Below are 15,569 nucleotides of genomic sequence, written 5' to 3' on the forward strand. Positions count from 1 at the left end.
ACTATTTATGATGTTGATTTGTGGTCAAACTAGTTTGCCATATCTAAACACAGTAACAAGCAAACATTTCATTCCCTTTATGTCAGAGGAAAAGGAGGAGTTTTATAGCTGCTATTAACTGCTAAATGATGTGCCTGCTATTTTGAATTTCTGTTTAAATATCCATGATAAAACTTAAGATTTTGTTTAAAAAATGAAGCATCCTTCATATATGTAGATTTCTTATGAAGCTCTATTGCCATAAACATTTAAACAGCATTGAGGTAGGATTATAAAAAGAAAAATACAAGATACTACAGACTTCAACTTTATAAATCATTTTAATATATGCTCCAAAATACAACATTCTGCTATTCTGCATGAAGTATAAATAAAAAAAACCTTAGAAATATGAATGTAAACATGTTAGCACATAGGTAATGCTCAGATTATGACCATTCAACAGAGCTGAATGAGGGGAATTTAAAACCAGCCTGCAAAATTCTGTCCATCACAGCATCCCCATGGCCATGCAATCCCAATTCAGGAAATTAGCAATCACAATTATGATCAGAAGAAAAGGAAATATATTACCAAAGATGGCAGATGACCACTTTAATTATAGGTAAACAGCATTCTTTATCCATTTCTGTGTGCAAGGAGCAGCAAACCTACAGGAGGATGGTGGACGGAAGTTCACCAAGGAAGACCCAGACACAAATATCTGTTCTTACATGCAGTATTAGTCAGGCTAATAATGTCTGGTAAATGTCAAGGTTTCCAACCAGGTAGCTTTCTGCATTGATCAGAAAGTGACATCCCCATGGTTTGTGTTGCTAATGTTGAATAAATCTACAGACAGTATATTTGCATGAATCAGAAAAATCAATGCTGCTTTGTATCATAGGACAGAATTTTGGCAAGTGCTTCACCCTTTTAAATCACTTCTATCAACTTCAACCAATTATCAATTTTCCAATTCCACTGTCAAATTGTATTTTTTAATCCATTGACAAGTAGAAAAGAGGGAATTGGGAGATTTAGATAGAAAAATATGTCAGAGGGAAGTTCTGGCTCTTTACTCAAACACATTTTTTTAGCTATCAGAGGTATGGGTTAAATTTCAAACTTTGTCTAAAGAAGGTTAAGGTGAGAAACAGAGAAATAAACTGGAACCAAGAGACTAATTCATACAAAAGAATAATCTCCAAAAATTAATTTACGTTATAGCCTTAGGAAAATATTCCCATAGCACACCTTGAGAAATAGTAAAACTAATTTCAAAAGAAAACACCACTTATGTTTTTACTTTATTCAACATAAAGAACTGTAAACTTCAGTAGACTCTTTACAGTTGTCAATCACAATAAACGTATAGCTAAATATAGATGTTGAAAATTTGGATAATACATTTTTCGTCTGTCCATAAACAGTTGATCTAACCTGTCTGGCATTGGGATGTATTGTTCCAGACATGGGTTCAAGAAGATGAGGATTTTCCTAACATGATACAGGCTTATTCCTAGCAAAAGAATCTCAGCTATCAAAAGTTCCTGGTGGAGCTTCATTTTAGACATAGAACATATACTATACATGATACACAAATTATATTTTTAAGCAAGAGACTTCCATTCTGACAACAATCACAATTTCTGGCACACCAGAAAATTAAATTTTCTTCCCAATTTCTTCCCGTTCATAGTGGCAATTTTAATTTTGCTTTATTAATAGGAAACAGAAATCTTAACAAGAAACAGTGGAATTTAGAGGTTTTAGAACACTGACAGGATACTGAGAATGAAACACTTATTTCAGGGAGAGAGAGAGAAAAAGAGAGAAAGGAAGAAAAGTGAGGTTTAAGTCTCTGTGTTCACATGACTGTAGCTTTAATGCTCTGCAGAGATAAAAAAAAGTAATAGTTTACATTTAAACTTACTAGAAGTCCATCTGCGTGCTTCTCCTCATTAGTCTGATCCTTAAGGAAAAATGTTACAAATATTAACATAATAATTTGTCATCAATGTAATTAATGCTGTTTTTATAAGATTTGTGTTTTTAAGAAATTAGCATTATACTTTTTGAAAGGGAAACTTCCTCATTAGAAATTTTGTTCATTATATAGTTGTTCATTATAAAAAATTCAGTTATTTTAGAAGTAGATAAAAAATTCTTTCTAGCAAATATATCTGCCATTTAAAAGCCACAATAAGTTGCATCTGTAATACAAGAATTGCTAAAAGTAATTAAGATATACATTCATATAAATACTTAGAACTCCTACAAAAGGTTCTTATATCATGGCTTTTTTAAATTCAGAAACAATATTCCTGAAATCTCCACAATATAAGAAAAATAATGGCATTTGAAGGAGTTCTGAGTAAAATGCCTCTACATTCTTCATTCATGCCTTCTAGTCTTTCCTTTTAAATGAAAATTCCTTTGAGCTGAACTTGATTTCTGCTGATTTCATTAAAGCCATTTGATATTGCTTCTCCATGGATGATTTTTATGCCTCAAAATTAATCTACAACCCTAAGATTTTCCTCATGATCTCCACACTAACTAGATTCAATTCATTTGGGTTATGGGATTAACTAAAGTTTTATCTGAAAAATAACCCCCTCATTTCTGTCTTCTCCCATCATGTGAAAAAGAGAAAACCAGGAGAAAGAGAGAATATAGAGCAATTATGACTGCAGCTTTGTTCCATCATAAGATATTTAAAAGAAAGTAAAGAGTTTTCTCTGAGTTTGTTATCAATGACTATATAAAGATGTTCACTGGCTTAGTAGCGCCACTATATACAAGATGCATTTTGACACAAGCCCCCCCTCCCCGCAAATAGTAACTATAGCTGGAATAACACTAGTTCAATCTTAATCAAGTTCAAGAGCAAAGAATCACTCTTCGCCAATTTTTTAAATTCCTCCTGGACTTAGATTAATATCAACAGATTCACAGTTCAACCCTGAGTAATATAATATATTCTCTTCTGTTAAATTACCTGTAGACCAGTGTATCAGAATATGAAAATGCAGAATATGTGAAGCAAAATGTACGTTGGCTTTTGGATGTTGACAGAGTGCATATGGACGTTTTCATAAATGGGGGACAGGAGACCTTAGCTATTAAAAAATAGTTGTGACTTGTCAGAAACATTAACAAAAAGGAAATTGGTGAGACTGCAGAGCTCTTTTACACTTGTGGTCTTCTGAATGTTTTCTTCTGAGTAAGTGGAATATATCCAAATTTGAAGAATATGGGGAACCACTGTAGTTACAAATATGTAGCAAATTATAATTAATCCATAGTTCCAAGTTAATCAGTACTTTACAATAGGCAGTCAATTTCCCTGTTATGAACTAAAATTATCTAAATTTGCCAAAGAGAATGAATTACTGAATTTTTTACCTAATTCCCATGCAGTGATTAGGCCATTGAATTCTCCTCTTTATAAGAAGCTCTCAGAACTTAGTAAATCTTTTCAGAAAATGAAGATATTGTCTTAAAATGAATTTTGGTGGGTTTTGTTGCCCCCAATATGGCTTGCTTTGCATTACCCCATAAAATCATACTATAGTATATGATCGCTCTTGCTCACCAAATGGCAATAGAAGATTTAATCAGATCTCTTCTGGATCACTTCTACATTTGTTTCCCAGTTTACAATAAAGAAATACCAAACAAGAATACCAATGGCAACTCAAGACCGTCAGCACTTCATGAAGAGCCAAGTTGAAATATTGTTGTGACCTAAACTTACAGCATAAAAATATATTTCCATGTGTTTTAAGAATTCTTCATTGAGAGAAATTAATAGAATCTTCAGAAATAACTTCTAAACACAAATGGAAATATTTAATAGTAGGAGGCAGCATGTCAGCCTGCTAATGTTTTGGAGGGTCACAACTGGCACTTTGATACCATATATTGCTAAATGGGGCAGGGTTGATTTTTTTTTTGCCAGGTCTTTTTCTTCAATGATGGGTTTAGGGTGAAAATGGCAAAAAAAAAAAAAAAAAAGGTTTCCGCGAGGCAAATTGCTCCTTCCACAAATAGTAAAAACTAATAATAAATAATAAATAATAAAAACAATAAGGAAGTTGACGTTGACTTCAATCAGTGTTGATAATTTTGTACAAATTTCAGTATACAGTTTGGGGATGTTTGGGTATAATTGCAGATTGCCATCCCTGCTCTAAATAATATAACTGATGGCAGTATTTCATTTAATAGTTCCAACATATGCAATTACAAAAATAGAATGTTGGAAACTGCTCATAACTGATAAATATAATTAATAGCTTTAATGTGATGGTTTCACTTACAGGGACTACCAGGAAGCACCATGTTCTGGTGGTCAGTATAAACACCGTCATGTAAAATTCTGCATATGGAGCTTCACAGAATATAACATCTGCAGCTCTCTGCACTGAGAATTTAAAGGAAAGTAGACTGTATATACCATTTTGACTGCACATAGTCCCAGTAGAATTGTTTCAGACATAACCTTTAATTTATTACATAATAAAACCTGTAATACTAGAGATCCTGATTATATTCATTCCTTTTCAAAATGCAATATATCGATATATGGAACATCCTGTGTCATTTCTCTGGTATTTATGTAAAGGCATATGTTATTACACCTAAAGTTGGAAGAGAGTATAAGAGCATAACGAGATTTCATAATCCCAGAAATTGAGGAGCAATTTTTACTTTATTTCTTAATCCCAGTAGGTGATGAGAGAATACTGTTGCAGTCTATAAATAATGCCAATTTGCTACAGACCTCCATTTAAAGGCCCTAATTAAAGACAAAGTCATAGGCTCAAACTGTTCCTTTTTAACCCCAATTTTCATTGTAATGCTGCTGCTTTATTAATTGCCTTTCTTGAGAGGTTCCTACTCATCACATTATCAGAAAATATCACAGTCATAAAGGAAGAATACAGTTCAGAATCTGAAAATAAACTCTGCGTTAGATTTTTTTCTGACTTTGAAAACTGTCAAGTTTAGTTATCATACAAAAAGTGCCAGGTTTGGCTAAAATATCAATTTTCTATATTGGGGGAAAAAATTAACAGCCTACATAGTTCATGATGTTTTAAGCTACATTACAATTACAATTGCAAACGAACTTTATCACAGTACAACTGTACAATAGATCATTTTTATATTTGTGTCATAAAGGATATTAAGAGTTTATGATTTATGAGCATATGACAAGCTTTATTCAAAGTTCTTCCCTAAGAATTTTTTAAAAAAATATTAATAAACCTAATTTTAAAATAATATTAATTACAAACTTCATTACATTCTTATTAAAATAAATAGAATAATTTAGTTATTGTTTGTTACTTCAGTATATATAACTTCATATTTCAATAAAACAAATATCCTGAGTTTCATGTGTTTTTCAGTATTGTACATATGAAACAAAATAAGTCTTCAAATATATACATATAGAAAAATCATATTTTCCTACTTTGAAGTAATATGTTTCTCCTGATTATCCTTATTTTCCAATATAATTTAAAATGCTAAGCATAATTACCATTACTCTGCATATTTTAATCATTCTCATAAAGAATATTTCCCAAATATTCTTTCTTTTCTTTTGCAGTATTTTATATTTCAAGAACGTTATTCGTCTTATTTTAGCTTTGCAGACAATGCCCTTCCCTTACCAGGATATACTTTATCCTATTAGACCAGAGCAAGCATCTCTTCTTCCTCGTATCAATTTCTGATGCCAGAATTGTACCTAAAACAATTTTCTTAGAAGAATTGTTCAAATGTATTTTGGTCCATGTGCACTGCTATCTAGCCATTTCTTTGAAAATTCTGTTCTTTTGAAGCTGAGGGTAGAAGGCTTGCACTCAACTCCAATCCATGGTATCAGCTATTTGTTGCTTGAAGGTTTGTCAAAATTTCATTCTTAAATCATTTTTAAATTGTTGTATTACATATTACTGGATTATATTGTATATGGTTATTCTTTTGGACTTTGATCCAAAATAGATACATGTACTGTATACATAAATGCATACATCAGCAACAACTACCAACAGCAGTTTATGTTAGATATTTTTTAGTTGCCCCACAAACTAAACAAAGATTTTTCATATTTAACATTGCAGTAACTTCTATGCCAGAACTAATTATTAAGCTCATTAAGGATAACAAAATATTTAAAATTTTATTTTACTAGTACATGCAAAATAATGTTGGGAGTGAGGACTTTAACCACTTCCCCCCCATCCCATTTTATCAGTTCTGTGTTCCAAGAGGAAATGGTGAAATATTTCAAATCTATTATCAATACACTGAGAAACCAATAGTCAAGATGGGCCATCAAATACAACAAATTTTAAGATCACTCTTTCAAATGCATACAATTTATTTGTAACCCAGTTCAGGAAAAAAAATGATTAACATTTGCTTCTTCCTATTTCAGCTTGGAGTTTTCTGCAATAATAACCAGAGTTTGTTGCCTCTGGACATTTAAGGAGGTAGGCAGAAGTCAACTTGTGTGAGTGGAAACCTATATACACAAGGTGTCTTGTAATACTCTTTCTCTTCCATGCAGTTTCATGCTCCAAACTCAGTAGCAATTTGTCATAATATAATGTTAGTATGTTCACCATCAACAGTATACCATCTAAGTGTGGCAACTCTTGTTCTTATGTACTATCAATGTTCTATTTGCTACTGATAGAAATACTTACTTTAGCAATCTGCAGCAAGACAATGCAATGTTTTATTGATTCGACCATGCTCTAAGGAAGGAAAAATAAATATTTAAGTTTTTCTAAAAGTTTTAAACAATTAAAGCAATCCAAAGCACTTTCAAAAGGTCTTTGCTATTTATTTTTTAGCATTTATTTTTCAAAGCTATTGTTATAATATCTAACCAACTAACAATTATGAACACCTGATATACTTCAGAGTTCTTAAGATTAATTCCACTTCTGCTTTGTTCTCTTAGCATGCAACCCTCATAGACCAGCACTGTACTTCTGGAAAAATATTGCTTCCACTTGCAAATAATCAAATAATCACATTAAGTATTTTAAGTATATAAAAGAGTTTTTGATAAACAACTCATTAATAGTATTGTTATGTTTCTTTATACATGATTTCACTTTTAAAATACATTATTTGATAACTGCCTTGTCTTATAGATATATTGTTATATTTTAAACCTACAATGAAATTTGCTTACGTTAGAAGATAGTAATTACTTAATCTACAATATGATAATTATTCCTGCTAATAAATAATTTATTTTATATTCTCCATTAATGTATCATAAGAAGCACTATGGTACAAGTCATTTATGGAAGGAGAATAGTCATACCATTTCATTTAAAAGAGTCTACTAGTAAACACATTGCTAAAGATGAATATGTACATAAATATGAACAAGACTTTAAAAATATTTAGATTATCTTCCTTCAATTATTACAATGCATTCTAAGAGAATCAGATGAAATATGACTTCAAATGCATAGTGATTTAAAACAAAAACTTACACTGGTTGTTTCTCTGAGGTTTTCAATCTTCTGCAAACACATACCAAAAATATTTAAATATAAAATATAAAAAAATATTTAAAGATACAAATGGTGATCTTTAAATTTATTAATACTATTATTGTTTATTTCTAACCAAACATAAATATTATCTACAAAACCAAACAGTGCAAACTCAGACAGGCAAGTTTTAACAAGTGTCTGGGATCTCAAGCATATTCCAGACAAAATATTGCTTTACCAAGAATAGCAAACATCTTTCATCACTATACAATGACTCTAATATTATTTTTCTTTGATTAACAAGCAGCTAGAATACAAACGCTACAACTTGCTACCACGTTCAGAAAATCTTGTTGGACAGCTTTCCTCTACCAACTTATTCTGTGCTTATGCTTGAAAGTTATTTTAATTTATATAGCCAATTCCACCTATAAATAAACAAAATGACTCTTACAAATAGCTAGTTTTAGTCACATTAAGAGTTTTTTAGTTATAAGCAATTTTGCTGAAAAGTTTTGTTTAGCATATTTGAAAATTTTTAAATAATTATTTTGCATTTCCAAGTTATAATATTGACTCAAGATTCAGGCTCAATAGATATCCATATTTTTGCCTCGACTTATTTTTTCTACAACTATATCAGTAAGTCATGTTGAAAATTTCTTATAGACAGAAAATGCTTAAATGATACCTCAAGAACATTTTATTCAAAACATATTTCTACTAGAAATACCATATTTTTGAACTATAAGACGCACAGGTGTATAAGACACACCAAAATTTCAAACAGGTAAGTAAGAAAAAAAGTTTTTGTCTTCCTGGGCCCCCAGAAACACTCTGCAGGCTTCAGCAGGCCTTGGGGAAGGCAAAACCCCCTTGTTTTTGTGAAAAAATGGGCAAAAAAGGCCTGATTTTCGCAAAAATGGGAGCATTTTTGCCTTCCCCCCAGCCCTGCTGAAGCCTGCAGAGTGCTCTGGGGACTGGGGAAAGTAAAATGGGCCGTTTTTCGCAAAAAATGGGATGTGGGGCAGGGCTCAGGAGGCCAAAATGGCTGTATTGGTGTTAAGATGCACCAAAATTTCCACACTCTTTTAGGTGCGTCTTATACTGCGAAAAGTACAGTAGATGGAAATTTTGTTATTTGTATTAGATCAATGGATTTGTTCAACAAGAAAAAAAATCATGCTATGAATCAGAATAATGGTGTTAAATTATGGGATAAAAACAACTCTGACATTTTTCTTCTGACATGAACCAGTTTTTTAATACAATTGCCTACAAAGATATCAACTATCATATTTTCTAACATCAGACAGTCACTGCAACAGATTAGATTTTAAGTAATTATAAAGTCACATTTGTCTGGCCAACTTATGTAATGAGAAGAAACACCTATTTAATAGTTAAGAGAGTTTTTCTCAACTATATAAGGACAGTCTTTCCCGTCTGCACTCTGGCAATCATTTGATCCATAATTCACATAATTATCAGCCAACTGCTCTCTGTCCATATTGGATAATAATTCTGAGTGCACTCAAGCATCTAAAGGGAATCAGGTTGAGAAAAACTACCTTACATGTATTTTATAATCAGCATATGACTCTGTTCTAAATACAAAAAAGGTCCTATTTAGCAAGTTTCACATAATAGCAGCTCTAAAATGGAATTTAACCCTTTTATAAGAGACATATCCTCATAGCATCTCATTGAGGGGGGAAAGTGGCAGCAAGAAAATTGTGTTTTCCAAAAGAAAACATACTAAAATCTCCAATACAAATAGTATTTTTTTTTACCTGAAGGAAGATCCTGAGTAAGGCTGACTAGCTGCAGGGCTCCATTTGGTTCCTGCAGATACCTCTCATTCAGTTTTGTTTTGCTTCAGTAAAAGGCATGTCAATCGTATGGATGCAAGTTTTCCAGAAAATCAATATCCCCTTATGTAAGACATCCTACTACATTTGGGCAGCAGAGAACTGCTGGTTATGTGCATAATTTAGTTCATAATTTAGAATTTGTATGCAGCATTGTGTATAAAATACTTTGGAGCTTTAGACTCCTGAAAGAATGGAAAAGCAAGCAAACAAGCCCAAGGCAATGGTGGCAGAGAAAAGGCAGAGAGAAAGGTTCAGAGGAATCAACCGAGTTCTGCATAGATTACCAGCAGCAGGGAACAATAATATTCTACACGACTGTTTTCCAGCCCAGAAAAAAACCCTAATTTCTAAGCTTGGAAAAGCAAAAGCAAAAGACAGCTTCCATTCCTGTTGCAAGGTCTCGGTTAGCATCCCAGATGTGATGCTTCCTACCCCACTGAAACTCAGTGCTTGAGTTAACAGTAAATGTCATCTCCTGCTGCAATGCTACGTTTCTGGATAAGAAAAGTAGAGTTCTCTATCCATATAGTGATGGTTCCTTCTGGGGTGCACAGAAAGTAATACATATGCTTTCTTTAATGACCTTGCTAAGGAACTGTGGTAGAAAACTAGAGGAAAGACCACTTTGTATGTCACAGTGAGTTTTGAAGATCAGATGTAAATCCATAGAAGTGATTATTTTATTTGAATTAAATATATCCTTTCTTATTATTCTGTCTCTATTTTCTCTGCACCTACTATAGATATAGATACAGATAAATAGATATAAACAAACATATATAGTATTCTTATCTATAAAAAGACCAGTAAGTTGTATCTTAGAAAGAAATATATACTCTAAGGTCATCTGTACAAAAATATACTTGCTTTTCTCTGATCATCATCTCTGCAGTTCTGAAGTTTTTCATCAAAAAGCTAAAAAAGAAAATTGTTAAAAACATGGGATAAACTTTAATAATTCCAACAGGATAGTAAATCACTTTTAAAAGTATATTAGTTCCTGTAGACTAAGTATATTTTTTAAGACAGATGTCTTACCAAAAATAATATCCATATTACCTATGGCTTTAACAAACTGTTGCTTCCCATTAGTTCATAAACTCTTTTGCTTTTATTGCAAAGTGTAAAAAGTAATCACAGGAGGTGGGGTGGGGAATAGGAATATTCTCTGATCACAACAGTACAACCATATGTGCATAATCAGCATAGTATTACAAACAGGAGGATCCACAGGATCACTAAAAACATCAAGATGTTTGTCTGCCCCTTTTGTATGCACAACAATGTCACATCCATGATAAAGGAGCAGGGCTTTGACTGTGACCATTATCTTTACATTTTTTAATGGATCCCCTGCCTACAATTGATGCACAATTATATATTCAAGTTAAGCTAAAAACATTTCAAATCATTGCTTTAGAAATAAAATATACTACAGCTTCTATTTTTATTATCAAATATTTTCTTCATTTCCAAGATCAAATATTTGAGCCACTTGATAACAAACTAAGTCAATTCTACTTAGACTTGAAATCTAGAGCCATTTTGGTAAGGGGTTAAGGCATCCAGCTAGAAACCAGGAGACCGTGAGTTCTAATCCTATGCTAGGCGTGAAAGCTAGCTGGATGACTCTCAGCCCAACTCACCTCACAGTTGTTGTCGTTGTTATTGTTGTTGTGGGGAAAACAGGAGGAGGAAGGAGTATTAGGCAGGATAAAAATTCTAAAAAAAAATCTATGGCATCACAAATTAACTGTGATGCACACAATGTAATGCAAAAAAGGAATATAGACAAAATTGTTTATATAAACATGTTTTTTTTACACTTAAACATCCAGATTCACTGAAATTGAAATCTTTAAGTAGAGAATTATTTTAGATTTTTGTCTGATTTTCAGTTTTGATTAAGCATTATAAAATTAAGCTTTGCACATCCTTACTTAAGCAAAGCTTATATTGCTGTTCTTAGAACTTGACTATATTATGAAAGTCTGCAGATTCTAATTTGCACCTAAGCTCCTTAGATCTAATCTCTTGAAGCAGGAACTGTCAACATACTATCTTTGTATTTGAAACAGAGGTTAGAAAGATTATTTGCTTTTCAAGAAAATAGATTCAAAATTCAAACTACAATGTATGGTATTCCCATTTCTGGCATTATCCACACGAGAAGTACAGTCCTGAATTTTAGGAACAAAATAAAGTATATAATTGCTAGAAAATTATTTACATCTATAATGCAGTCATTACAGAGTTAACGTACCTTCAATTGGTCTATCAAAATTTGTAAGTAAGCATCAGCTTCTGTAAGTTTTTTATCAAAATCTTGGACACTTGGAACAAATCCAGACTCCACACCCTATAAATAATAAAAAATAAAAATTAAGCATAATAATTTGTTTTTGTTTACCAACATGCAAGAAAGCATTTTTTAAATTTTTCCAACACAATACTAGCTATAAAGTTATTTTGAATTTATAATTTTAAAAAATGAATATTAGAAGGTATTATTTCATTTAGAACCTACTCTGTTTAAAAATCCTGCTCAAAGCTGATGTAAAGTTAGACATTTTTGGCTGTCTAGGAAGGAAGTTTTTCAACAGCAAGTAATATAGTTTATTGTTTTACTGCTTTTGTCATCTAAAAAATAATGGGATCCAAAAATCCTCATGTCCTGAAGAATTATGACCAAGGCTTTTAAAAAGGGAATAACTATTAGCAATAAACTATAAGTTTAGATATTTTAAATAATTCTACGATTTTTTTATAATCCTGTACAGTCTCAACTGGATATCTGCAGGCCCCTTTTGTTACTAATAAGGACGGGGTTTTCAACTCACCTAGTACTCAAATCATTCTAGAATTATGTTTTAAAAGTTTACCACACAATTTTAATATTGTTTTTTTTTGTATGCGCCTTCAATCTGTGTTGGCTCCTGGTGATTGCCTAGATTAAGCCTTGTAGGTTTTTTTTTAGCAAGATTTTTCAGAAGTTGCCTGCTTCCTAGGGCTTTTGAAGGTCACGCAGTTAGCTTTGTAAGCTGACCAAATCTCAATTAAGATCACCAACCAGCTGGACCAGTTAAATATTAAGAGTGAATGGAATTGTTAAAGGTTGTGCACTATCCATACGTAATTAGAAGGTTTTTCTTCTATGAAAAGGAATCCTTTGATTTGAACAGTATCCAAATTTCTGTATAAAAACAAAGGTACGTCTATGTAGTAAATACTTGCAGTCTCTATAAAAAATTACATGCCATCCATTATGGATGCTTTTTTTTGTTTCCTGGAAGCATGTTTCCAATTCCCCAAGACATACACTATCATTACATTCTTGCACAATTGTGGCTTTTACTGTTTGAGATCACAAGTTGACATTTCAGACATGCTCACTGCCTACAGAAAAACTATTCTTGCAATTACACATTCTGTATAGGTTTTGGCTATGTAAAGAATTCAGATAGCTGAATTCATCCTTAGTAGGCTGGTGTTACCGTGAGTTCATTAAGGAAAGCCTTCTTTGCTGGTTGATTTGCAGTTTGAAAGCAATCAGTATGTTGCTGTCAACTATACAGCAACCATATAGCTAAGGAAGTCAAATTCTCCTGACATCAACTCTCTAGCTTTCAGTATTAATGGCTCAAATGTTAAAACAAAAGGCCCATTTAAACAGCAGAGGCAACAACGGGAGTAATCAATCAGTCATCCAGAGTCTGAAAGCCAAACTGACTCAGAACCTCCAACATACGATGCCCTCATTTCCAACATCCAATTTTAGCGACGATTCACACCGAGCGGAACTTATCAAAACGCGGAACCGCATGGAAATGATCCGCCGGGTCGGCTGCCTGCTCGCCTATTTTACAAGATCGCATCAACTCTGACGCAAAACGCAAAAATGGGACATTCACAAAACTGTGCTACTAAGTCAACACGCTGGAGTTCAGGGCAAAGTGCGTCGGGAAGGGAGGGGGGGTTGCTCGAGAAGGCTACCAAATAGAGGGTTTCCATTCCTTTCCTGTCCATCACGTTGCTACCCAATATCTGTTTCCTACTCACACTAGCCATTCTTTTCGCGGCCGGTCACGCCTCTCGAGAAGGGTCTTACAAGATCTCCCTCCTCTCCTTTCCCCGCCCCGCCTCTCCCGGTAGAGTGGCCCGCGTCGGAAACCCCGCCGTTCGCACAGTTACAGTCTTAAAGCCAAGTGGGACCCGATTGGCTATGGGTCAGGTGTCCTTTAGCCTGACCCATCCTCCTTCCCGTGGAGAAATCGGAGGGTAACACGAACAGAGAAAGCGCATCGAAGCATTCCTCTGCTTTCCTTTAGAGCTATTGCGATCGCTGTGCGTAGGGGGCTCCGCTGGCAGGGAACAATTAAGAAAAATTACCGCGCAAAAGGCACTGCCGGCTCTGCCATTCATAACCCATTTATCTGCCCTAGAACTTCTCGCGCAGTGCTGATGATGCCACAAATCCATTCAGATCTCCTCCGCCCCCATTTTAGTTATCAATACGTCAACATGCTTGCAATTGGCTACAGCGTTACGTTGCTTTTTCATTTTTGGCTCGCAGTGATTGTTCGCCGAGTTCGATTCAAACCCACCCACCCCTGCGCCTTTTCTGCGTGTTTCAGCTTCGCGATTAAAATCCCTTACTACGAAGCAGATTTAAATCTTTTTACAATGTTGACAGGAATCAAGAGAGCCTGCCTTATTCCGCCACGGATTCCACCCCCCGCCATTCTTGGACTCTAGCTGCAATCGAGCCAACAAAATTGCCTGAGGTCAAAAGGACCTGCAGTGGTGAGAATTAATTAATAGGATCTCTGTGACTGTGAGACAATACGGTTGGAAAAGATAGGAAGAAATAGAATAGTCTAAATGGCTAGACTTCAAGTAAAATTGCATAACAGGCTGCAATTGTCCATCTAAAGCTAGGGTTGCTTTTACAAAGATTTATTATTTGAAAATTATTGTAAATGCCATTTAAATACTCCACAGTGGAACACTTCTTTTACTCAGTCACACTAACCCAAAGTGAAAATGTTACCATTTACAACTAACATCTCAAAAAGAACTCTCCACTTTGTAATATGAAAGAGTATTTAAAGAGTAACCAGTTTCGTTTTATTTATTTTGTACAATGACAATAAAGACTACTATTTCAGAGTTGAAATATATTGATTCAAATTATAAAGTTTAGCAGAAGTTCTTAATCTTAGTCGTGTTTTAATGTATTCCAGTGCTGGATTTTATTTTTTGCTTTTTTTTTGTTTTGTTTTTGCTGGGCTGATATAAACACAATTTAACCTCTAAGGCTGAATGTTGGCAAAAGCTTTGCCTGCAAATGTTTATATGAGGAAGAAACCTAGTTGTGTAAGACATACTGTAATTATAATGATAGTCTTCTTTTTACTAAGAACAGACACACACTTGCTTTTCCTTAAAATATTTTGTAGAATTTAAGTTCCATTTAGTTCCATTTGCAAGTATCCAAACAACAAAGATAATTGCACTGGCTTTTTAGTTTTGTTTTGAATTTTTAGAAACCTAACCACCACCCAGAAACTTTCAATAGTGTTATTATATTTAGTCACTGGATTTATACAGCTGTTCTCTATGTTAATGTAGAGAATTTGCATCATGTGTTTCCAAACCTGACATGCAGCTATGGATGAATATATAAAACCAACAAAAATACAAATTATAACCGCAAGCCTGATGCTGAAAAGATACTAAATACGATGTATTTTAAAATATGTTCAATCAATGTTTCTAATTTTTCGGATCTTAATAGAACAGTTTCTATCTGTATATTGGCAATACAGTCTATTTCAAACTTATTAATTCAGCTGAAATGCTTGCTGTTTGAAACACATTTAAATGCTTTGATTTTATATTTAATACTGTATAGACTGTATTTGCAACAGGAAAGCTATATTCATCTGAATATATTCTGGAATGTATTCCCATTTTTATGAATTCATTAGAGCAAATATTCTTAACAATTTTATAATTTTTAAAGCAGAGTACAAATGAATTTACCTGGAGCTGAAGAGTATGACGAAGGATGGTTTCCTCTAAAGCATGATCCATTTCTCTCTTTCATCAGCATCTCGAGCTGAAAGAATATTAAAAATATACTTGTGGCCTTAATTTAACAGTAAATAAACAC

General features: G+C 33.4%; 1 protein-coding gene across 1 annotated transcript in view; it reads right to left on the minus strand.

Moving 5' to 3' along the window:
• OSBPL9 (oxysterol binding protein like 9) overlaps positions 1-15,569 on the minus strand; it is a 71,534-nt gene that overhangs the window by 25,770 nt on the left and 30,195 nt on the right. Inside the window, 7 exon segments of the mRNA XM_032217629.1 lie at positions 1,916-1,954; positions 6,711-6,761; positions 7,518-7,547; positions 10,262-10,309; positions 11,658-11,753; positions 15,440-15,486; positions 15,489-15,515. Coding sequence (XP_032073520.1) covers positions 1,916-1,954; positions 6,711-6,761; positions 7,518-7,547; positions 10,262-10,309; positions 11,658-11,753; positions 15,440-15,486; positions 15,489-15,515 — 338 coding nt within the window.

The sequence above is a fragment of the Thamnophis elegans genome, chromosome 5 (assembly GCF_009769535.1).
Source record: "Thamnophis elegans isolate rThaEle1 chromosome 5, rThaEle1.pri, whole genome shotgun sequence".
Classification (NCBI taxonomy): Eukaryota; Metazoa; Chordata; class Lepidosauria; order Squamata; family Colubridae; genus Thamnophis; species Thamnophis elegans.